The 26024-nt window shown below is 42.3% G+C and overlaps 1 protein-coding gene across 1 annotated transcript in view; it reads left to right on the top strand.

Annotated features, from left to right (window-relative positions):
* COLGALT2 (collagen beta(1-O)galactosyltransferase 2) overlaps positions 1 to 26024 on the top strand; it is a 91683-nt gene that overhangs the window by 51765 nt on the left and 13894 nt on the right. The window contains exons 3-6 of the mRNA XM_019635580.1: positions 2636 to 2753; positions 4486 to 4620; positions 8544 to 8748; positions 13898 to 14017. Of these exons, the coding sequence (XP_019491125.1) occupies positions 2636 to 2753; positions 4486 to 4620; positions 8544 to 8748; positions 13898 to 14017 (578 nt within the window). The remainder of the gene's footprint in view (positions 1 to 2635; positions 2754 to 4485; positions 4621 to 8543; positions 8749 to 13897; positions 14018 to 26024) is intronic.

Genomic DNA, 26024 nt, shown 5'->3' with positions numbered 1-26024 from the left:
TATCTAAAATACCAATAACATGGTTTAATTTTTCTGTTAAAAGGACTCCAGTGACTCTCTAGTACCTGCAGAAAAAGTTCAAATACCCTAGACTTATACTTTTAAAAGTTTCCTTAAAGTTGGCACCTATACTTATGCACCCATATTTCCTACTCTCCCTGCTTTATCCAGGATAAAGAAAACCTGCTTTATCCAGGATGTTTCTTTTATTCTCAACCCCAAGCTGTTGCTCGTGCAGGTTTGCTCTCCTGGAAGACCTTTCCTTCTTTGTAACCAGTTCTTATCCCAAACCCCACTTACTACAGAAAGCTGTTGCTAATGTTGCTAATTCTATAATAGCTACAAAGGTCTACCTGTCTCTCAACACTTGTGTTGCTTATTTTCTAGATCATGCTTTTTGCCACAATAGTCCACCTAACTAGCATTAACTATATAATTCATGCATTTTTTTTTCCTAACTAATTTTTTAGTTCTTTGGCGGGGACTAAAATATACAAATTATATTTTCTCCAATGCTATGTTTTTGGCAGGCATGAAATGAGAACTTGTTGGATGAACCAATGAATGAATAAGAATATGAATGAATATATTTAAAACTTATTATTATAAATGTTCCTAAGGCTGTTACAATTCCAACTTAAGGAACTGTACAAGTAGAATGAATTGAGTTGCCTCAGGATAAGTCATTTATTGAAAACCAAATTTGTTTTATAATAATAAGTGCCATTCTAGAATAAATTTTTGTTCTTCTAGTCTCTGTGTCTATAATGTGTGTGTGTGTGGTGTGTGTGTGTGTGTGTGTGTGTGTGTGCGTGTAATTTCAAGTCCCAGTGTGTGATTCTTAGTCTCTGTATATGCTTTTTTTTTTTTTTTTTAGCTGAGCCATCCTGCTACCTGTTGGCAGCTCAGCGGCTGCTCAGCTCAGGCTGGACTCGAACCACTGTTGCTCAGAGCTCAAACTCTTGAGCGAGCTCTTAACCAACTGAGCCATTCGGCCGGCCTTTCTGTATATGCTTTTATTATATATGTATGTGCATATATATATATATATATGTGCATATATATATATAATCCCAGCATGTGATCTACATATTGAGCAAAAATTAAAAATGAAATTTAAACACTATACAAAATTTTGCACACCCTTGTGCAGTTATTTTAACTTAAAAATGATTTTGTTTTAGTCTCTGAAATATTTTCAATATTTCTTTTTTTTATTATTGTTAAATTTGTCAGGGTGACATCGGTTCCAGTTTCTTTTAATATTAGAATTTGGCCTGATTAGAATGGCCCAGGAAGACTTTACATACCTAATTTGCATCCTGGTAATTTTCTCTGTAGCCAGATTTTGACTAAATATGCCAAGGTCAGTGTGAGAAATATTAGGGAAGGCTTTTTTGGGGGTAATCTATTCAGAAAAATAGGAATTGGACTGATTTTCATTGGAACAATAATTGGGGGAGACATCCCAGAGAATTCCTGTGCAGTACATAGTTTTATTCATTTTATTTGTATAGTTACAGCCTCATTTTTGTGTGCATGTGTGTTTATTCACTGAGGCACAGGTACTGCCAGTGTGGGTACAAGAACTTGAAATGTGGCCAGTTTGGGGCCGCTGTGACAGCGTCAAAGTCCATCCCAGTTAGGGGCTTTCAGAAGGGTTCTCGTGGGTACTCAACTGCTTGCCTATGTGGCCATGAACGAGTCCTGGCTTGGCTTTTCTGTGGGTGCTGATAGAGACCCCAAGGACATTATACATCTGCTCTGTGACCTCACTTTACCTGGGAGACGTCAGTGTGTTGAGCTCGGTGGCATCCTTTATGGAAACTTGGGAAACTCATATTTTTATGCTGCAAAATTTCTGAATTTTTATCTGATGGCAAAATGTATGAAAACATGTCTAGGAATGTGAGCTTTGGGGTTATGCCTGGGTTCAGATCCTTCTTAACTACATAATATTAAGCAAATGACTTAAATTGCTCTACAGCAATTTCCTCATCTGTGAAATGGGGAGAATAGTAATACAGTTGGCCCTCCATATCCATGGGTTCCATATCCTCAGATTCAACCAACTGCGGATCGAAAGTGTTTGGGGGAAAAAAATTGTCACTTTTTGCTGGCATGTACTGCAATGGTTGCATCTGTACTGAACACGTACCCACATTTTTTTCCTTGTCATTATTCCCTACACAATACGGTTTCACAACTATTTACATAGCATTTATAATATTAGGTATTATAAGTAATCTACAGGTGATTTAAAGAATACGGAGGATGTGTATAGGCTATATACAAATACTAAGACATTTTTTATAAGGGACTTGAGCATCTGGTATTTTGGTATCCTAGAACCAACCTCCCGTGGATATTGAGGGGCGACTGCACTTAACCTTGTAGGGACATGGTGGACTCCATTTAGAAGCCTCTGAAATATTTCATATGAAGATTCTCGTGTATGGTAAACAGCATGTTCCTTAATCTCGCCTTGTACCAGTTTTCTTTTCTGTAATATGGAGATGATACTAACATTAATAGTAGCTACTTCCTAGGGTTACCAGAAGATTAAATGAGCCAGTACATAGTACAATAGATAAGCACTCAGTAATTATGTTACTATTACTATTATTAATTGTAGGTCTTACCCTGATGAAATTGGACCAAAGCACTGGCCTGCCTCCCGTTTTGCCCATGTGATGAAACTACGACAGGCAGCCCTTCGAACTGCGAGGGAAAAATGGTCAGACTACATTCTGGTAAAAACAGATGTTTGATTTCTTGACAACTGTTATCTAGAATGTATCCAAATTAATTGTCCAAAAACTAGAACCGTGGGGTCAATCAAAACAATCTTTTGTTTAGGCGCCACCTTCCCTACTTTTTAATAAAGGCACAAGGGAAAACTTGGGGAACTTACTGTTAGGATAGCTGGATTTCATCTCAGACCCACTCCTGATATGCAATTTCAGTAAGTAAGGGACTAAGCTCCTGAATTATTCAAACTCTTTCATGTAACAGGCATAGGACACTCTGAATCTTTGTAGTTCATGGGGAATGCTGTAGGTACGGCAAAGTAGAGTCTTACTAGCTTTTTAGAAGAATTTGGGAATGATGAGAAATTAATTATATAAACGAGATTCAAATCAGCAGCTCTGACACTGCACTCCCGTTTGCTCCTGAGTGATTTGGGGGGTGGCATCTCCTGCTAGACTCCCTGGTTCCTCCCCATTGCGCTGGGCTTTCATGGAGACTTTCACTCCACAAAGAGGTTTTATCACTTTTTCTTAGTGCTTTGAGGGAGGTCCAGAAAGTGCTGGACTTGATTAGGAATCGATGTTGTTTCCCATCCTGTCCTCCGTGAACCCATCTCGACTAGAAAGGCCAGCATCCTAAGTAGCAACAGTCCCCATTTCCCTTTTCTGAATGTTAACAGAGACAGTTTGCCCACGAGGTTAAGGGAACCAAGTTCTTCACCTGTGGCCTTCAAAATTCATTCATTTCTTTTGGCAAACGTTTTCCAGGGCAACACGAGAAATAACACCGATAAAGCTGATATTGTTTCATTCCACGTATTGACACCTGCCCTCTGTCACTGGACTGATTCCTAAAGGGAGTGTTTGAACCCATGTCCATCACCAGGCCCTCAGCTACAACAAAAATCAGCCCAATGATTTATCACACACACTCGCAATACAAATAATTTCACAGAAGTTTTCAAATTGTACCGAAGATATTTAACATTGTATAGCTGTTTCAGTGTCACTCAAGTGTATGAAGGCTGAACCACAACATTTTTGGTAAACAGACTGACTGCCATAAGAAGGAAAGCTTCTGATTATTGATTGTTTGTGCGTGGTAGAACATACATAACATAAAATTTACCGTTTTTATCATTTTTCAGTGTGTAGTTCAAGGTGATTATTTTATATGATAAACTATCTTTTATTCTGTCCCTGTAAATGAATCAGTGCTAACATGGACTTCAGCTAAGAGTGGGACATAGCTTCACTGGTTAGCATGGGTTGATATAATGTACTTTAAACAAAAAATACTACTTGTAACATTAAAATAACATCGGTGGATCTGTGTTGGACCATTTTGGCGTTACCATAGACAACCTAAATAGGTCTGTCCATTTGTACCTATAGTGGGCACTCAGTAAGTGTTTCTGAATAACCTTCACAAAGCGTGGGAGCCGTTAATATCTTGTAGGGTGGGTCCTGATTGAGTGTGTGCTCAGTGTGGTAACACCAATTCATTGCTTGTTGCCTTTGGCAGAGCTGACTGTGTGAAAGTTAGACTAAATGTAGTTTGCCGGAATGAAAACCATCAGCTACACTGGGTTTCCATAATGAGAACAGAGATAGCTAGTTCCCTATCTCATGAGCAAGTTTCTGAGATCGTTGGGAAGTGTTGGGTGACTCTTGAACCCATGACAGAAAAGTACCTCTTCATCTGACTTTATCCTTTTTGGTTTTTTTTCCCTAGTTCATAGATGTCGACAACTTCCTGACTAACCCACAGACCCTCAGTCTAATGATTGCAGAAAACAAAACCATCGTGGCCCCCATGCTGGAGTCTCGGGGCCTGTACTCAAATTTTTGGTGCGGAATCACACCTCAGGCAAGTCTTTGGCTAATGACTTAAGGCCATGAGTTATAACAAGGCAGCAGCTGTGTGTGAACACTAGCCCTGTTACCCTGTTTCTCATTTCCTCCCTTGAAACATGCATGTCATTTTAGAGCACGCATTTTCAGGGAAGGAGGTAAATCCAATGCCACAGCCCAGTGAGAGCGTCTGTATTAATGAATTATGAGGAAAATGTGCTAATGAGCTTAGCATTAAAAGCTTTAAATTAACCAGTAAAGCTTGCTGGGACTTGTACTTTTTTTCTCCCTGATTCAGAAATTAAAAAAAAAATTAATAGTTTTTTGTCATTAAAGCTAACATAAGAACAACATAGAAAAATATGAAAATGGAAAAAAGTAAAAAAACTCACAAAACCATGTTAATCCCCATCCCTCTAAATCATAGGTAACAATTTGCGTTTTTTAAATAAGTATATCATCAAGTGTCTATAATGCAATTTACTTAACTTTTCTCTTAGTTTAAAAACATTTAAGTTGTTTGCAACTTTTAACTATGATAATGGCAACTTTTAACTATGATAATGACCATCATGATTAATATAAATTTTTCTGTATTTAATATTATTTTCTTAGGATAACGAAGTAGAATGACTGAGTCAGAGTATAATTTTTTTTTTAAGATTTTTTATTGGGGAATTGGGGGATGGGAACAGCGCTGGGGAATTGGGGGAAGAGGAACAGACAAGTTGCTGTCATTTTGTTCTTCAGTCTAGTTGTGGAGGACGTTGCTTCACTGGCCCAAGTTGGCACCATCATTGCACTCTTCCCGGGTGAGGCAGATCAGTTGCTGGCCTCTGGACATCCACTCACCAGGGCTGCTGGCCGCTCACGCTGACTACTGGCTACATACAGTAGCCCATGGCAACCCACTGCCACAGGGGCTGCAGCCTACGCCGTCACCGGCGACTCAGGGCAGCCCAGCTCCAGGTTGAGCTGTTGTTCAGCATCTTAGCTGTGGAGGGCAGTGTCACTGGCCCTCATATGTGGATCTGAACTGGGGCCCTCTGGCGTCCCAAGCCAGTTCTTAACCATCGCGCCACTCGGCCGGCCCCAGAGTATAAATATTTTGATGACCTTTGATAATATATTTCCAAATTTATTTCCAAAGAGATCTGATAATTAGAACTGCTATGGTAGCTTGTTTTTACAAAATTCAAGTTAAAAACAGAATTTTTTATTTCCATTATCTCTCTTTTCCATTGTAAAATCTTCAAAGTCTAGAGTTGTCTTACCATGAATGCTTATGGCTGGTTATATTGGGTTGTTGGGAAAGTCATGACACATTTTTGCATTGAAAAACATAGAAAAATACGTCATGACATTCCTGACAACCCAATATTTTTTATTCTTTAGTTAGTGAAGTAGAGAGATAAATTAAACTTATTATTGTAGTATGTATCAATGTAGGATAAAGATGTGCTTAGGGGAAAAAAATTTATGTTAAATGTGCTCTTGTATCCAAATGGCTAAAAATTTGAGTCCTTCTTTTATATTTGGTTTGGATGAAGAATGAGGCCAGTGCTAATAAATGTTTAATAACTGGCTCTCTGTGGGGGAAAAAAATCCTGATTTGTAAATTTGAAAATTTTCCATTTTCATGGTGGAAGTAAGTACTCCTACCATGCAAACAACTTTGATTTGTTTGAGCTAAGGGAAAGGTTGAGTAAATTGCAGTATAGCCACTGGATGAGACAATTATTAAAAATATGCAAAGCTGACATCTGTGGTACTGTTAGAATAGTAGGGATACTCTTGATTTTTATTTTCACAGCTACCAACATGTCAACTGGCTTGCAAAATTCCTGCTCTAGCTCACTCCTGGATGAGACATTCCTCCTTTATTACAATCATGTCCCACAGTTCCAAGAGGTTTTGAATGCATGTTATTATCCACACCTCTTTTAGGAAAGCATTAAGTTCATCTTATAAAAGTCATTCAGTTCTTGGTGAGAAAACGTTATACAATACCTTAGCTTGCGAGCATAATTGGTTCTGGAAATAAACTACTCGTATCGCAAGACATCGCTCGTTTACCACATTAAAATGTATTAGAAATGTTTGCTTGTCTTGCGGAACACTCGCAAACCAGGTTACTCGCAATCCAAGGTTTTACTGTGTTAAGTTCGTTTGAATTCATATACTCTCAGTTAATAATCTGCAGTGGCAGAATCACTCGAGGGTTGTTTTTAATGAATTACGTGCTGATACCAGCAACGAGGGTGGGTTATTCTAGTGACGGCAGCCTCCAGGGCTCTATTATCTCCTTATTTGCTTCCATCATTAAAAACAAACAGGAGAAATGTGCTCACTTACTGTGCACAGTAAAAGAAAAATCTGAGCAACTTCGGGCAACTCTAATTTATCTCCATCTGTTTTTGGCTGTCTGCCATCCCCAGGCAGGCTTCTTCTAGGGCGGCCAGTGACTTCATAAGCTTAAGGCAGGCCCTGGTTTCCAGAGCTTTTAAATGACCCTGGCGTTGTGGTCGAGCCAATGAACAAGAATTATTACCTACCACGTTCAATTTATGTGGAAAAAAAGACACAACTATCCCCTCCGCCTGTCTGCAGGAGGCATAGTAACTGGTTCTTTCCTCCCTGCCCCCAGGATATTCTGTGATTCATCATAGTCAAGAGTGCTCCAAGCTTCTCACTCTGAGAATATTGTTCTTAAGTTGTCTAGAGCTTTATATTTGACATGCATTCTTAGGCCTCTAAAGAACCAGTGTTTTCTTTATCCCTTGGAAGAATACTCCTAAGTTGAAGTGTCAGGAGAACCCATGTTCTCCTAACTTAAAGATATTAAGTCATCCTTGAGTTAAAGGCGAATAAAATGATAGTAATTACAATACTTCTTATAATGAATTGCCGTTTTCAAAGTGTCTTCATAGACCTTATTGCATGAGATCCATTCTACAACCCTGTGAGAAGACACTCAGCCTCTCAGAGAAGTTAATCACGAGCTAAGACCAAACAGCTAGAAGGTGGTTAAAATGACTCTAAGCCTCGCATCTTCTCAGTCTCAATTTGTGCTCCCTCCACTGGACCACGGGGTGAGTGTTAGGTTAGCTGAGCCGAACACTCATCCAGACACTAAGGGAAGGTCAGAAGAGGCTACAGCACCTACTGTGTGGGCACTGGCATCACGGCAGAAAATGTGACCACAAAGTAGGGAGGTTGGTGGTCTCGTATGCTTGCCCTGAAGAAGCTTTCAAAAGGGGAAGCCCCCGAAAGTGTGGAGCAGTGGCAACTCCACCAGAATATTGAATAACTAACTTCATTGAGAGAAGACCCTATTTCTATATTTAAATGCTGCATGTTTAGTTAAAAATATTAGCCAATGTCGTGGAGTAATTTTAATACTAGCCAATATTTATTGATGCTTTCTTGGTGCTAGGCACAATTCTAAGTACTTTTCATCTTTATAGACAACCACATGGAGTAGAGAGTGCCATCATTCCTGTTTGACAAACATGAGGAACTAGGCTGAGTAACCTGACCAATGCCTACAGACAGTAGTAGCTAAGGTGGGATTTGAACTTGGGCAGGCAGACACCAGAAACTACGCTCTTCATTGCTCTGCTTTACCACCACTTAGTACTCATACTTCAATGTTCAATCATAAGTCAACATAAAATATGCTTTTAAGGAATTCTTAAATCAAGAGATATGCTGAAAGCAAGAAATATTTCTGACAACACCACCCCTTTAGTACTGCTTTATATGGAAATTGGAATTCTTAAGCTCAACTGGAAATTCTTAGCGAAGAACAGTGAAGATGACTTTGCTTGGGGACTTCGACTTAAGTGATGATGACTTAGAAGGAATCCGCTAGCAGATGACTACCAGAGATCAAATGCTCAGCTCAGAGCACAGAGCTCACCTATTTGCTCTTCACAGGGCTTCTATAAACGGACCCCAGACTACCTTCAGATTCGAGAATGGAAGAGGATGGGCTGCTTTCCCGTGCCCATGGTCCACTCCACATTCCTGATTGACCTCAGGAAGAAAGCCTCTGACGAGCTGATGTTCTATCCCCCGCACCAGGACTACACCTGGACCTTTGATGACATCATCGTCTTCGCCTTCTCCAGCAGGCAAGCAGGTACTGTTTGTATCTGGTTATACTGCCCCCATAGAAACACTGCAAACAACCAGTTCCTTTGTTTTGTGCATCTTATTAAAAGCACTGCTCTATGTGGAAGAGGGCTTCCTCTTCAGGTAGTGTTAGAGGCAATTAATTGTCTGCAGTGACCATACCAGCACCCTCTGCATTGCTGTCCTTGTGAGTACCAGTGGCCAAGGGCCAGGAGTGGTCTCTACCCAGGAATCCATTCTTTTTCTCTGAGCCATGTGGGAATGGTGGTGAGAGCCATTGGCATGTGATTGGTTCTCTGTGGTGCTACTGCATTGCTTTGGCCATTTTAGGAGTCCTTTTATGAATTAGAAAATGGTGACAGAGACCCAAACAACACTGGCAAAGACCCCAGACTTAAAAAATAGAAGTCTATTTCTTCTCAAAAAAGTCTGTTCCACAAAGTTTGCAGAGACCCAGGCTCCTTTATTGCTTTTCCACCCTCCATGAGGTATGGTCCTTAATTGTATGACCCAAGATGTCTCATTAGTATGGATGCATTCTAGCCACTTGGTGAAAATCAGAGAGGAGCGAGTGCTGTCCTTCACTACACCTTGAGGATTACAACCCAGAAGTTGAACACATCTCTTCTATGCGTATCCTATTAGCCAGAGCTTAGTCACAGAAGGACATCTAGCTATAGCGGAGGCTCAGAATGTTGTCTTTATTCTGTGCAGCCTAGAGCCTCAATTCTCTCACTCTAGAAGGAGAGGGCAGATTTGGGGAGGCAACCAGCAGTATACGCCACAGTCCTCATGGAAGGAAAGACAGAGCCAGACTTAAGTTTCCAGTGGGGTCTGTAGGCTTTTTGAAGAAGACAAGTCAGTAGGAAAGTAAGTCATTTCTTGTGTGTCACCTGCACATGCAGTCAGGGTGGACGTAATTCACTACAGCAGTTCCACAGGAAGAGACACGACATTCCTAAAGCAAAGGCTTGTTCTCAGGATCATTCAGAGCTTCCTGCCAGAAGTCAGGTCCCATAGTCAAGGAGCCAGAAATATGACACGTAACCACTAGCCAAAGTGAGTTTGGGAACCAGGCAGATGGTGAATAAACTCATTGTGCCCATCTGAGCTAGGGTGGATGTGATCATGCAGAGACGCCAGGCAGCTGAAGCAGGTTGTTGGCAGGTGAGAATGCTAATACAAACTCAAGCTGCAACTCACTCCTCAGACCATCCTTCAACCCACAGGTGTCCCCCTCATCTGTTGTAGATTTGGTAGGAGAGAGAATATTTAGTGGAAATGTGGAAGGAAGGCTGATTTTTTTCCTCTTAACTGTTAGGGCCATTTAGACCCTTTGGCAAGGTGTAGGCATTTTTTAGGCCTGTGTGTCAGGGCAATAGCAAGGTCCTTATTCTCATGGGGACTAGACGTTTTCAAGAAGGTTCCTGTGTCAGTGTTAATGGAAACTGCTTGTTTCAACTTGGGCTGTGATTCACTCTGACCTCTCCAGGATGGGATGCAGACTCAGGACCTTCTCATTTCTCTGAGTTGTGCCAGTCCCTTCTCTTCAGAGCTTGAAGTGAGGATGTTCCAAGAAAGTGAACTATGAACATACAGTAATGATCCTTGCCTAACAGAGTCCCCCTTTATAGCCATTGCACAAGGCATTATTGTAACTCATGCACTAAATTATTATGATAAATTCTTTTAAACCAAGAACTGGATTTGGGGCTGGACGAGTGACACAGGCTAGGTAGGATATTTTCAGCTCTGCCCTTGGCTTGGCCTGTTCACTCGGCCTTCATTCTGTATTGGTCAGACTTCTCATAACTCCTCCCGGGACATTGAAAGCAAATGCAGAGGCCCAAAGCTGTTTGGTGATTCAGTTGGGGAGAGGAGAGGTAGAAAAGAAAGGTGAAAGGATCAGTGTCCTAGGCGTGACTTTTGTGCCTAGCATTGTGTTAGGCTCTGTGTTTGGAGAGGTAAGACCTTTACATGTGGAAACAGAACTAATAGCTATGAAATAGTGAAAGCTGAGAATTATATGGGTGGTACAAACTGTGAACAGGTCAGGAGTCAAAACGGGAAAGGATGACTGTCATTCGGAGGAGTAAAAAAAGCTTTCCTAATATCCAAAATTTATAAAGAACTCATACAACTCAACACCAAAAATAACCAAACAATCCAGTTTAAAAAATGGGCAGAGGACCTGAATAGACATTTCTCCAAAGAAGACATAAAGATGGCCAGTAAGCAAATGAAAAGATGCTCAACGGCACTGATCATCAGGGAAATGTAAATTAAAGCCACAATGTGATATCACCTCACACCTGTCAGAATGGCTATCATCAGTAAGTCAACAAATAGCTATGACATCCAAGATGGCAGAGTAGATAAGCACTGTGCTTGCTTCATCCCATGAACACATCAAAATTACAACTAAATTATCTAACAATCAACCTGAAGAACCATCTGAGTCTAGCTGAACAGAAGTTTTATAATTAAGGATATAAAGAAGAAGTCACATCGAGGCTGGCAGGAGGGACAGAGACGCGAAACGGGGCTGGCCCCAAACTCCCATGTGGCGGTTGAAAATCAGGAGTGATATCTCAGCCACAGAGGTTCCCCATGAAAGAGAGAGGGACCCCAGCCCACCACACCAGACTCCCTAGCTCAGAGTACTGGTGTCAGGAAAAGAGGCCCCACAACTCCTGGCTGTGAAAAACAGTGGGGATTCTGACCGCCCAGGTGGGACGGAAGGCTTTGGGAAACCCAGATATCCTTTAAAAGGGCCCGCGAAGGCACTTACTCTGGGCTCTGGCAGAAGGTCGGTGACTATGGAGGCGTTGGAGACATATGGGAGAGACTCAGTTGTGTAACTTCGAGACAAGGACTGGAGGGACCGTCCCCATTTTCCCTGTGTGGAGCCCTGCTCCCATGCAGCCCGCAGGCAGGCGCCATCTTTCCTGTGTTGAGCCCGCCCCTTCAGGCCAAATCTGAATATGATTGGCCTGTGAGCTCCACGGCTCCACCCTGCTGACTCACTGAGACCCTGCTTCACCCAACTTGCCTGCCAGCCACTGAACCATAAGGCAGCCTTCGGTTTCCTCTTCTGGAAGGCAAACACTTTTCACTTCCAGATGATGATACAAGTATAATATTTACACTCATGTTTCTAAATAACATGCTCGTATTACTACTCCTTGCTTTTCTGGTTTTACTTTAGGAATAATCTATTGACTCTCTGCTACAGAAGACAAGGAGCTAGCTCTCCCTCTGCACACAAACACCTTCTTCCATTCACCCTGTCTTCTCAGTATAGTTACATGGTAATTCAGATCGATCAATAGTCAGCTTGTATGTTGTTAGAATCATGTGAACCTAATTCTAAGCTGTGCCACTTATGGGCCATGGTTAGTTTTCCTTTCTTAGCTAACTTAAGAATTGCCTTTTGGGGGCTTAGTTTTATTATTACTAATACAATCCAAAACGAATCCCTAATTGTCTAAAACTTCTCATGGAATGGTCAGATTTATCAGATGTTCTTTTTGTGTCTGTGAAGGCATCTCTCCTGGAGTCTCTAATATACTCTCATCTGAGTGGTGACACAGCTGCTGTCAACCCGGGACCCCCTTCTCTTCTCTGCTGCGTGGACTCTTCCTTTCCTACATACCAGGTCTTCCTTGTTTTTTATAATCTCCCTCCTCTTCTTTCCTCTCCCTACCCCTTTTCCTTCTCCTTCTTCTTCCACGTCATCCGGTAACTTGCTGAGAAAGTGTGATGGGAAGTAAATATTTATGACCTTGCATGTCTGAAAATGCCTCTCTTGTCCTCTCACACTTGATGGATAGCTTGGCTAGGTCCCATCGCCTCTTCTTACTGAAGCTTTGGAAAAGTTGAATGGTAAAATGATTGACCTAATTAGGGTAGAGAGGCCATCTAAATATGAAATCATTTTCCTTTGAATTCCTGAATTCATCAAGACTTTGCAAGAGGGTCCAGCTTGGTTTGAAGGACCCCAGCAGCATTCATGTGGGCAAACAGCAGAGCAAGTGAGTTTGCTTGGTGAAGGCGAGAGAAGTGACAGTGCTTGGTGGCCGAGCCCTGATTCAAGCCAGATTCAGCAAAGGGGAGGATGAAAGCTCTTTTCTTCTGTTCTTCTCTGTTAATGCCACGAGACAGCTTCACCTGATTTGGCAGGTGATACCACTGACTGGAGGAAATTTCGTCTGCACAAAACAGAGACGGCCCTATGCAGAGAATTCTCTCTCTGGAAAGCATAGATGATTGTACCAATTAACAAATCAGAAGCTTGGACACATAGACCAGAGCTTGGCAGACTCATCCTTTTAACTAAGCAAATCTTTTCATTAGTCAGGACTGTCAGTTCCTGGATCTATCTGAGGCCATCTTGATTCCTGTATTTTTAGCTACCTGGCTGAACACAGATGCTGTATAACTCTTGGAGTCAGGCAGCTGGCGCTGTGAAGATCAGTGTTGAATACAAAAGAAGGCCGTGGCATATTTCTGGCAGTTTCTTAACAGGACTTGAAATGCAGACTTTCTTTTGTTCCTTTATGAATCTATTATGGAAGTTTCATGTCCATTGGTTGGCTCCAAATCCATGCCCGCTAAGTGAAGAAATAAAACCAAGGAGAGTCATGGAGAATTTTAAATTTCGTTTTTTGTTGTTGTTGTTCTACGTATTCCTAGATTTAACTTTATTCATCTGTTAGCCTTACAGGATTTTCCTATTTGCTTTCATATCAAATATGCATTTTATTCCTTATTTTCTCGTTGTTTCCTGTTAGGTGGATTCTAGTATTGTATTCTGTTCTCTGGAATGGGAATTCCTTGCCTCCCTTTTGATCCCTTCATGCCTTTGTGTTCATTTTCAGGCCACAAGTATGCTTTTTCTTCAGAGAGAAAAAAATCAATTTCCTCTGAGCTGAAGAATGGCCCAGGGTTTTTATTAGCCCCCAATGCCGTGTTATACTTTCTTAATAAAGAAGCATTTTTGAGGTCTCCAGGCAGTGCCTAAAACTGCTACTTGTTCCATTTCATTGCCAAACCCAGCATCAGCCACAGTCCAGCCTCTTTTCCATAGTTGTTACTGTAAAAGTAAGAAGTGTGTTTTCTGATTGGTTGACTTTGTCCCTCTCTTGGGTCCTCAGGCATCCAGATGTACCTCTGCAACCGAGAGCACTACGGCTACCTGCCCATCCCCCTGAAGCCCCATCAGACCCTGCAAGAGGATGTCGAGAGCCTTATCCACGTGCAGATAGAAGCAATGAGTGAGTGACCCAGGAGCCTGCTGATGGCTCTTGCCCTGCCACCACTGTGACAACACCAGCCACTTCTCCCCTCTCCCAGAACTGCAGTCTCACAGCCATCAGTCTACCTTGACTATTCATTTGTTCATTTATTCTTAAACTTTTCCTGCGTGAGATATGAATATGACTAAGTCCTTGCCCTCAGGGAGTGTCCCATCCAGGTGGAGAGCTGGGTATACAGTAATTATAATACATTTCACACGTTGTCATAAGGGCTACAACGGTACTTTGTGGTGTGGTTTTAAACTCTAACTTAGCTGCTTTCTGATTATGTGACTTTGGGCAAGTCATCTAACCTCTTTCATTGTGAAATGGAGATAATAAAAATGTTTAGAGTTTTTGGGACGATTCTCCATTATATATATAAAAAGATCTAATAACAACAATTATTTGAACTTAATAGCTTATGATGTAACAGATAAGCATTTTTTTGTACGTGGTCTCATTAACCCTTACAACAACTCAACGAAAGGTGTTTTTTTTAATCCCCACATTAAAGATGAAGAAATTGAGTTGTAATGAGTTTAAGTAACCTGCTCTAGGTCAGGGGTCGGCAAACTGCGGCTCGCCACATGTGGCTCTTTGGGTACGTTCTGTCTCAAAAGTTTGCCGACCCCTGGAAGAGCCAGTCCTGTCCCTCACAACAATTTAAAAATTATTCGAGAGCCATAAATATATTTTTCCATAATCACCATTATGTGAATAATATCCTTTAGAAATTTTATAAATTAAACTGTGATAGTTTTATTTTCATTTTCAATTTTACTTCAGAGCTACATATACATAACCAAAGAGCTGCATGTGGCTTACAAGCCGCAGTTTGCTGACCCCTGGCGGCTCTTCCATCTCAAAAGTTTGCCGACCCCTGTTCTAGATCATTCTGCTAAACAAATGACAGACTGGGACCTGAACCAATCTGGTTATCTTCAGAGCTCATGTCCTTAAACACTGTGTTGTTATTGCCTCTGGGTCTAGCATGAGGTCAGAATTGGTAAACACTTAATAATCAGTAGCTACACTAGTTATTATGTATCATGTACAATGGTGGCTAAAAGAGAAAGTAACAATGCACCCCTCCTAGGGAAGGATGTGGGAAATGGCATCCCAAAGGAGGGAATATTTGCACACAGACCCACTTTCTTGCAAACACTCACCTGGTCTCTATTGGAGGGGCAGCAACTCGAAAGATGTCAAGATATCCAGGGAAAGACTGAGTTGTGAGGCTTCGGTTTGAGGGCTGGAGGGACCAGCCACAGTCCCTCTGTGGAGCCTGCCTCATGTGTAGCCTACCAGAGGGCGCCATCTTTTCTATGTTGAACCCTCCCCCGAAGGGCCAAATCTGAGATGGCACTGGTCTGGTAAAACCCGCTCATGCTCACCACTGTGGGTCCCCACCTTACACAGCTAGTACTACATCACCCAGGGCACTCTGGGCTACGGAACAGCTGGCCATGTCCCACAAGCTGTGGAAGCCTTTTACAGCAACGGACAGCCTGCTGCAGCCCAAGAAACTTTTGGTGCTGGGCAGTGACTGAAAACTTGTGCTACAACTACTCTTGGGCACCTCTCGGGGATTTGCGAGCCCGAGGCAAGCAGTGAATTGCTAAGGTGTTTTCAGGGCATTTTTGCAGGCCCAGCACGAGTGCAAGTACAGAAACTGCATTAACTTTGTAATAACCACTGCCCACACCCTGTAACTCCCTGGAACCCATCCCGCCCACCCAGGGCTGCATTACGGGGGCACCCTCAATACGGGGTCAACCAGCCTAGCCTATACACCTAAAGAGGCTCTTTTAATGGCTGAGCCTTACAGGCAGCTGGTAGGTAGCAACAGGCACCGGGGGCCCTGGGCCTTTTGCTAAGCTGCCCCAGGCCCAGTACTGGTGACAGCTGGCCTCAGTTCACAGCGAGGCCACACCTACATGCCTCCAGGTCCAGCATAGGCAGCAACCAACCACATACTGCGTAGCTCCTACCAGGAAGCCCAGGGCTGGTCACAGGCAAGGCTGAAATAGGCCTGCACAGGGACCGCCCTCAAAGAGACACCAGAGACAACACACCCAGAGACCAGCTTCAGACCACACCAGATGACTACCTGGTTAGCACCACAAATGGCACACCCAAAGGGTGAACTTAATAGGCACAAGAGACCATGGGGGCAAACCCCACTCAGAGGGGTCAGTCCCCACACAGCAGCTCATATAAACTGTGAGCGAAGCCAACCCTCACAGTCAGTCAGCCTGGAGTCAGTCCCACCCACTGACACACCAGCAATCTATAGGCTCGACTATCAGAGGACAATACACACAGCATACACAAGGGACACTCCTCCTGCAACACATGCACAGGAGACCAGGGAGATTGTGCCATTGGACCACACAGGACATATACTATTGATACTTAAGGCCACCCCAGCAAAGATTGAGAGACATAGGAGATCTATCTAATACATAGAAACCAACACAGAGATGCAGCCAGAATGAGGAAACAAAGAAACATGTCCCAAATAAAAGAACAGGAGAAATCTCCACAAACAGAAATAAATGAAATGGAGGCAACCAACCTACCAGAAACACTGGCTATAAGACTGCTTAACGAACTTAGTGAGAATTTCAACAAAGAGATAGTAAGCATAAAGAAAGACATAGAAACCATAAAAAAGAACCAGTCAGAAATAAAACAATAATGGAAATGAAGACTACATTAGAGGGAATCAACAGTAGATCAGATGAAGCAGAGGATCGAATCAGCGATTTAGAAGATCAAGTAGTAGAAAACACCCAATCAGAGCAGCAAAAAGAAAAAATCCAAAAAAATGAGGAGAGCTTAAAAGGCCACTGGGACAACATCAAGCATACCAACATTTGCATCACAGGTGTACCAGACAGAGAAGAGAGAGAGCAAGGGGTTGAGAACCTATTTGAAGAAATAATGACTGAAACCTTCCCTAACCTGGTGAAGGAACTAGATATACAAGCCCAGGAAGCACAGAAAGTCCCAAACAAGATGAACCAAACAGGCCCACACCAAGACACAGCATAATTAAAATGCCAAAGGTTAAAGACAAAGAGAGAATCTTAAAGGCAGCAAGAGAAAAGCAATTCATTACCTACAAGGGAGCTCCCATAAGACTGTCAGCTGATTTCTCAACAGAAACTTTGCAGGCCAGAAGGGATTGGCACAAAATATTCAAAGTAATGAAAAATAAGGACCTACAGCGAAGATTACTTTATCCAGCAAAGCTATCATTTGGAATTGAAGGGCAGATAAAGAGCTTCCCAGATAAGAAAAAGCTGAAGGAGTTCCTCACCACCAAACCAGTATTACAAGGACTTAGAGGGACTTCTTTAAGACAAATAATAATAATAATAATAACAACAATAATAAAAAATATGAATAATAAAATGGCAATATCTGCATATCTATCAATAATTACTTTAAATCTAAATGGATTAAATGCTCAAATCAAAAGAAAGGGTGGCTGAATGAATAAGAAAACAAGACCCTTACATATGCTGCCTACAGGAAACTCTCACTTCAGATCAAAAGGCACACAGACTGAAAGTAAAGGAATGGGAAAAGATATTTCATGAAAATGGAAATGCAAAAAAAAAAAAAAACTGTGGTAGCAGTACTTATACCAGACAAAATAGACTTTAAAACAAAGGCTATATAACAAGTGACAAAGGAGGACCCAGTAATCCCACTTCTGGGTAATTATCCGAAGAAACCCAAAGCACTACTTTGAGGGGACATATGCATCTATATGTTCATTGCAGCATTGTTTACAATGGCCAAGATGTGGAGGCAGCCTGGGTGTCCATTGACTGATGAATGGATAAAGAGGAGGTGGTACACATATACAATGGACTATTGCTTGGCCAGGGAATGGAATGGGTTCTTGCCATCTGCAGTGTCATGGATGGACCTGGAGAGTATTGTGGTGAATGAAGTATGCCAGACAGCAAAAAACAGATGCAATGTAATTTTGCTTATATCTGGAATCTAAAGAACAGAATAAACAAACAAACAAAACAAAAATAGACTCATAGATACAGAGAACAAACTGATGGTTGCTAGATGGGAGAAGGGATAGGGAGATGGGTGAGAAAAGTGAGAGATTAGGCAGTATAAACGCATAGTCACAAAATAGTCACAGGGTTGTGAGATGCAGTATAGGGAATATAGTCAATAATATTGTAATAACTGTTTATGGTATCAGATGGGTACTAGACTTATTGGTGTGATCACTTCATAAATTTTATAAATGACTTACCACTATACTGTACACCTGAAAGTAATACAAAATAATACTGAATGTCAATTATAAATATATCTATATATCTCTATCTAAATCTATATATTTATATATCTCTATCTCTGTCTCTATCTCTATCTATATCATATCTCTCTCTCTTTCTCTCTCTCTCTCTCTCTCTATATATATATATATATAGATAGATAGATAGATAGATAGATAGATAGATAGATAGATTCATGGGGTGTAAAGTACAGCATAGGGTGTATAGTCAATGGTATTATAATAGTGATGTATGTATCAGATGGGTAGTAGACTTGGGGTTATCATTTTGTGAGGTGTGTAAAAGGTAAATGTTGAATCAATATCTTGTTTTGTACACCAAAAACTAAAAAAAAAAAAACCCAAAAAACCCCCAGCATTCTTTCTTACCCTGGAAGAGAGTTGGCTGTAAACAAAAGAAGGAAATAAAGTTGGAGGGCTGGGGTGGCTCCACTGCTGTACTCCTGAAATGCTCAGCTAAAGCAGAAAGCCCATCCTAAAAGCAGTAAGGAGCCAAGGAAGGTTTCAGAAGAGAGAGTCAGGCTATAGGTATTTATGAAACACTGTGTTCCATGGATTGTTCAAGATGCTGGGGATACAGCAGTAAACAAAACGGCAGAAGCTCTGCTATCAAGGAATTTATATTCCAACCCAGAGAGAGACAGACGGTGTATCAAGGAAGAAACCACGTGGCTATTTGGGGGAAGAGTGTTGCAAGCAGAACAACACACATGCAAAGGCTGTTAAGAAAGAGCTTGAGGTGCTCCAGGAACAAAAAGCCGACGTAGTTTTTGGCCTTTTGTACACAGAATGAGGAGTTGCGTAAAAGGAGATGAGGTCATGGAGGAAGAAATGTCCAGATCACGTAGTCTTGTGACCACAGTACGGAATTTGGATTTTAATCGAAGAGTAATGAGGTGGAGGAGGGGGAATGGCATGATGTGATTTATACACGTAGAAAGATCACTTAGGCTGTGGTATGGACACTAAGGTATAGGGGGACCAGTGTACCTCTCTTGGTGAGGGATGGTGGTGTTTGAGATGCAGGTTACAGCAGGGTGGTGATGAGAAGCAGGAGGATTTAGGACACAGTTTGGTGCTAGAGCCAAAAGGACTTACATGAGTGCAGCCCATGAAGGAAAAAAAGGAACCAAGGATGACTGCAGGATTTTGGCCCGGCATACCATGTAATGAAATGAGAAAGGCTTCATGGGAAAAGATTTGGGGAGGGAAGTCTCAGTGATGTAAGCTTAAGATATTTATTGACCATCTGAATGGAAAGGTTAGGAGATTTGGCTCTGCGAGTCTGGAGTTCAGGGGGAGACGCCAGCTGGAAACAGACATTTGAGAGTCCTTAGCATTAAAAAGATATTGAAGCCATGGAACAGTATGAACTTGTCTAGAAACAGAACGCTGAAAGAGAAGAGGGCCGGGAGGAGGACAGATCCCTTGGGGGAGATGAACAGCCAGAAAGCTGGAAGGAAAAACTGAGAAGTGTTTCAAGAAGGAGCCAGATGCAGCTGAGAAGTCAAGTAAAATGAGGATGGGGAATTGACGATTGGCGCTGTCAGGATAGAGATCTGTGATGACCTTGATATGAGCCATTTCAGTGCAGTGATGGGGACATGAGCCCATGGGAGTGGGCTGAACAGAGGACAATGGGGAGATGAGAAAGTGGAATCTTTTGGGGGTGGGAATAAGAGTAGGAATGGTGGCTGTAAGGGAATGAGAGATCAAGGCAGAGGTTGTTTCACTTTTTGTGTTTTTTTTTTAATTCTTTTTTTTTTTAAGGAGGGCACAGCTCACAGTAGCCCGTGTGGGGATCAAACCAGCAACTTTGGTGTTATCAGCACCACACTCTAACCAACTGAGCTAACCAGCCACCCCTTGTGTTGTTTATTTCTTAAGATAGGATTTTAGCATGTCTATATGCTAGTGAGAAGGATCCAACATATAAGGGGAACTTGGTGATGTAGACAAGAAGATGATTGTAAGGCTGAAGTCCTTGAAAAAAAATCCAGAATTGGAGAGGTTGTCCTAGATTAGAACAGGGATGCTTCTTCCAGTGTGGCTGATGTGCGGACGGCAGAATGTGGAGGTGCAGATACAGCTGGGTTTCCTTGAGGTCGAAGGAAAAGATAGGTCTAATTAGACTTTGAATATTTTCTCTGTGACGTCTGTAGTCCAGTCATCAGCTCAGGAGAGATTCTGGAGATTTCAGGAGCGAGAAAATAGACCTCTCAGGGAGAGCGAGAGTCAATTTGCTAGGGAAGTGCAGTTGCATCATTTGGCAGTGTCGAGTGCCAATTTGACATCTGTGGTTGTAGTTTTGAAATGACTCAGTCAAAACAACTGTGTGAACTTCTCCTGCAGTAGTTTTCTTGGTGCTGAGTAAGTAGACAATTGAGTTTAACCAGGATTGGGGTTTTACCAAACAAGATCAATGGATGAGATACAAGAGTCTTTACAAGGAACAGTTAGAGTGCTAGATCATGAGTTCTAGGTTGAGTACTGATGGAAGCAAGGGCATAAAATGGGTGTGATGGATGGAGACTAGGTATGGGTCACTGAAGGAATAATTGTTGGTGCTAAGGTCAAGTACCTAGAAGCCAACAGGCTACTGGATGCATCACCATGTGGATGCTGAGATTTCTAAGAATGATGGTAGGGACAGTGAGACCATGAGCCAGAGGCTGGAGTCATCAGTGACTGAAGGGGCATGATTACAAGGTCTAGGGTACTAACTAACATTTCTTCATTGAATCTGGGAGTTTTGATGGATGAAAGAGAAACAGCGAATTGAGGGTATGAGAAAAATCAGCTTCCACTCTGACAGCTAACGGGAGAGAGCATCCTCAAAAGAAAGTCAAGAGACATTCAGAAAAAGTGAATAGACTGAAAATGTCAGAGAGCTTATGAATTGCAGATTTCAGGCTGGGGTTTCAGAGGTCAGACTGGAAGAGTTTCAGTGGGGTGGGAGACGGGGTATAACAACAATGGCAGATACTTACTAAAAGTGCTGTGCCCATTACTCTATGTGTACTTACTCATTAATACGTTAGGAGCTATACAGAGCATTCGTGGATGAAGAGGCCATATCTTTTAAAAGTGATAGAAGTAAATGGATTATGAGGCATGAGGAGATGGGTCTTGCAAATCACAGCATGAGGCAAGGGGAAATCTTAGGTGCTTATTCTCAGTAACAACATTTGGAGGCAACAGAATGGCATGTGAAAATTATTAAGAATATTGGATCTGAAGTCAGAAGATTTAAAAACTGAGTTCCAGCTACACCAATCACTCACTGATTGACCTTGGGCAAGTCTACATCTGGGTTTGTCTCAGTTTCTTCATCAATGGTATATGTGCTGCCAAACTGAGCACTCAATTTGTTCATCTGTGAAAACAAACCAACAACAACAACAAAGTGAAGCTATAAAATGATGTAGTAAATATGAAAGCACTGAACAAACTATAAAGCACGTAAGTTATGGTTGAGAACAGAGCCGTTCTTGAAAAAGAAAACTATTTGACAACAGCGCGCATAATGAGCTGGAATAAGGCAAGACTAAGAGCACATGAGTGAAAAATACTAAAACAGCCCAAGCCTGGTGAGTGAGGTCCTGAGCTAGGATGGTGGCTGTAGCAATGGAAGAAGTTCAGGAGAAAGTACAGAGAAGAAGTGTTAGGATTTAGTCCAAGCACAATCTCTCAAATACTTTTCCAAGCATGACTGGGCTGGTATGTTGTATGCTGGATGGTGTGTGCTCCAGTGTAGACCACAGAAAGAGCAACAAGTGATGGTCACCCAGGAGCAACGACTTAGCTAACTGAGCTACTATGAACCCAGCCCAGTTGCCCAAGGTCAATTTGATGATAGAAAGTAACCTTGGGGGCAGGGCAGAGTGGGAGTTAAGGGTTCAAGTGCAGGAATCAGACCTAGATTTGAATACAGCTCTGTCAGCTCTGTGACCTTGGGCAAGTTGTTTAAGACTTTGTTTCCTTACCTATCCCGTGGTACATGTTGTGAAAATTAAATAAATGTGTTACATATGTTGATTGTGTAGCCCAAGAGACCCACGATGGCAGAGTAGATAAACACTGTGCCTGCTTCCTTCTGTGAAGACATTGAAATTACAACTAAATTATAGAAGAATCAATCTGGAGAACCATCTGAAGTCTAGCTGGACAGAAGTTTTATAACTAAGAATATAAAGAAGAAGCTACATCAAGACAGGTAGGAGGGGCAGAGACTCAAAATGTGTCGGCACCAAACCTTTGCATGGCTGCTGAGAATCGGGAGAGATATCTCAGCCTTGGAGGTTCCCACCCCTACAGGAGCGAGGGAACCCAGCCCCACACCAGGCACCCAGCCCGGAGTACTGGTTGCAGGAAGATGAGCCCCCACAACATCTGGTTGTGAAAAAAAGTAGGTATTCCCACCGCCCAGGGCGGTGGGATGGAAGGTTGCGTTCGAGAAACCAACATGTCCACTTAAAGGGCCGGCACACAGATGCACACACTCGCAGGCACACACCTTGAGCTCTAGCAGAGGGATGGTGACTCGAGGGGCATCAGAGGCATACAAGGGGCAGAATGAGGTGTGTGGCTTTGAGGTGAGGTGTGGGGACAGTTGCCATTTTCCCTGTGTGGGATCCTTCTCCCATGAAGGTGTCATCTTTCCTGTGTTGAGTCCTTCCCCACATGGCCTAATCTGAATCTGATTGGCCTGGTGACCTTTGCTGGGACCCCGCCCCCCCCACCTCCCCCAGCACTGGAGGCACTTTCTTGCAAGCAGCCAGCCTTACTCGCATTGCATTCTTTCTTAGGAAGCTATCAGAGTCCTTGGGCCCCAGGCGCACGACAACTATCCTAAGTGTGTTCTGAGACTTTTGGTGAGTAGCTCCAAGCTCAGCACTGGCACCAAACCAGAATCAACATTAACCTGGTGAACATAAAGCTTCTCACTCTAGTGATTCCCTGAGACCTCACCTCACCGTACTTGCATACTGCACAAGGCTTTATCAGTGGCTGAACCTTAAGGGAGCTGGCAGGTGGCAGCAGGCTTCAGGGTGTCCTGGCTTTCTGTGGAGCTACCCAAGGCCTGGTCTGGTGGCAGCCATCCTTGGTTCCTAGCGTGGCCTCTCCCACGTGCCTCCAGGTTTAGCACAGGCAGTGAACAGCCATGGATCACTTTGTAGCTCCTACTAGGTAGTCCCTGGCCAGTCACAGGCAGTGGGTGACCTGGGCCTGCACAGAATCCCCTCTCAAAAGGTCCCAGAACCAACATACTTGGAGGTTGGCTTCAGACCACAGCAGAGCATCATCCATTAGCCCCACAAGTGGCACACCCATAGGGCAGTCTCAGCAGGCACAAGAGCCCACTGGAGCAATTCCCACACTGTGGGATAAGTCCCCTGCACAGCAGCCCATAAGTTGTATACGTGGCCAAACCCCACAGCCAATCAGCCTCAGGGTCAATCCCATCCACTGAAATGCCAATAACAAGGCTCAAGTATAACAGGAGGGTACACACAACCCACACAAGGGACACGCCTGGATCACCTGGAGCAGGTGACCAGGAAGACTGTGCCAGGGCCCCACAGTGCAGCTACTACATAAGGCCACCAGGCAAAGACTGGGAGACATAGCAGATCTACCTAATACATTGAAACAAACCAAGAGGCAGCCAAAATGAGGAAACAAAGAAATACATCCCAAATGAAAACTCCAGAAAAAGAACTAAACAAAATTCTGGCAAACAACCTACCAGATACAGAGCTCAAAACACTTATAAGGATGCTCAAGGAACTTAGGGAGAACTTCAGCAAAGAGACAGCAAGCATAAAAAAGGACATAGAAACCATTTTAAAAGAAAACAGAAGTAAAGAATACAATAGATGAAATGAAGAATGCACTAGAAGGAACCACCAGCAGACCAGATGAAGCAGAGGATCAAATCAGCAATTTAGAAGACAACATAGCAGAAAACACCCAATCAGAACAGCAAAAAGAAAAAAGAATCCAAAAAGATGAGAGTTTAAGAGACCTCTGGGACAATATCAAGTACAACATTCGCATCATAGGGGTACCAAAAGAAGAAGAGAGAAAGCAAGGAATTGAGAACCTATTTGATGAAATAATGACTGAAAACTTCCCTAACCTGGCAAAGGAAATAAACATACAAGCCCAGGAAGCAGAGAGTCCCAAAGAAGATGAACCCAAACAGGCCCACACCAAGATACATCATAATTAAAATGCCAAAGGTTAAAGACAAAGAGAGAATCCTAAAAGAGGCAATTAGTTACCTACAAGGGGGCTCTCATAAAACTGTCAGCTGACTTCTGAACAGAAACTTTGCAGGCCAGAAGGGACTGGCAGGAAATATTCAAAATGATGAAAAGCAAGGACCTACAATATAGATTACTCTACCCAGCAAAGCTATCATTTAGAATCCAAGGACAGATAAAGAGCTTCCCAGACAACAAAAAGCTAAAGGAGTTCCTCACCACCAAACCAGTATTACAAGGAATCTTACAAGGACTTCTTTAAGATGGAAAAAAAGATAAAAAATATGAATAATAAAATGGCAATAGTTACATATCTATCAACAATTACTTTCAATGTAAATGGATTAAATTTTCCAATCACAAGACACAGGAGGGCTGAATGGATAAGAAAATAAAACCATTACATATGCTGCCTCCAAGAGACTCACTTCAGATTGGAAAACAGACAGAAAGTTAAGGGATGGAGAAAGACATTTTATGAAAATGGAAACAAACAAAAACTGGGGTACCAATGCTTATACCAGGCAAAATAGACTTTAAAACAAAGGCTATAACAAGAGACAAAGAAGGACCCAGTAATCCCACTTCTGGGTATTTATTTGAAGAAACCCAAACGCTACTTCTAGGGGATGTATGCATCCATATGTTCATTGCAGCATTGTTTACAATGGCCAACATGTGGAGGCAGCCTGGGTGTCCACTGACTGATGAATGGATAAAGAGGAGGTGGTACATATGTACAATGAAATATTGCTTGGCCAGGGAAGGGAATGGGTTCTTGCCATCTGTGGCGGCATGGATGGACCTGGAGGGTATTGTGCTGAGTGGAGTGTCAGACAGAGAAAGACAGATGCAATGTGATTTCACTTATATGTGGAATCTAAATAATAAAATAAAGAAACAAAGAAAACAGAAACAAACTCATAGAAACAGTGAACAAACTGATGGTTGCCAGATGGGAGGGGGTTTGGGAATGGGTGAAAAGGGGAAGGGATTAAGAAATACAAATTGGTAGTTACAAAATAGTCATGAGGATATAAAGTAAAGTATAAAGAATCTAGTCAATGATATGGTAATAACTATGTATAGTACCTGGTGGGTACTAACCAGGGGGTCGCTTCTTAAATTATATAAATGTCTAACTACTATGCTGTACACCTGAAATTTTATAAAATAATATTGAATGTCTATTGTAATTGAAAAATCAAAAAAGAGGGAAAAGGTGAAGGGGAACAAGAGGTCCAAATTTCCAGGTATAAAACAAGTAAGTTAGGGGACATAATGTACAGCATAGGGAATATAGTCAATAATATTGTGATAGCATGGTACGGTGTCAGGTTGATGCTGGACTTACCATGGCAATCACTTCTTTAGGTAT

The sequence above is a fragment of the Hipposideros armiger genome, unplaced genomic scaffold (genome assembly GCF_001890085.2).
Source record: "Hipposideros armiger isolate ML-2016 unplaced genomic scaffold, ASM189008v1 scaffold_22, whole genome shotgun sequence".
NCBI classification, from domain to species: Eukaryota; Metazoa; Chordata; class Mammalia; order Chiroptera; family Hipposideridae; genus Hipposideros; species Hipposideros armiger.
This window is presented reverse-complemented; position numbering and strand designations above follow the sequence as displayed.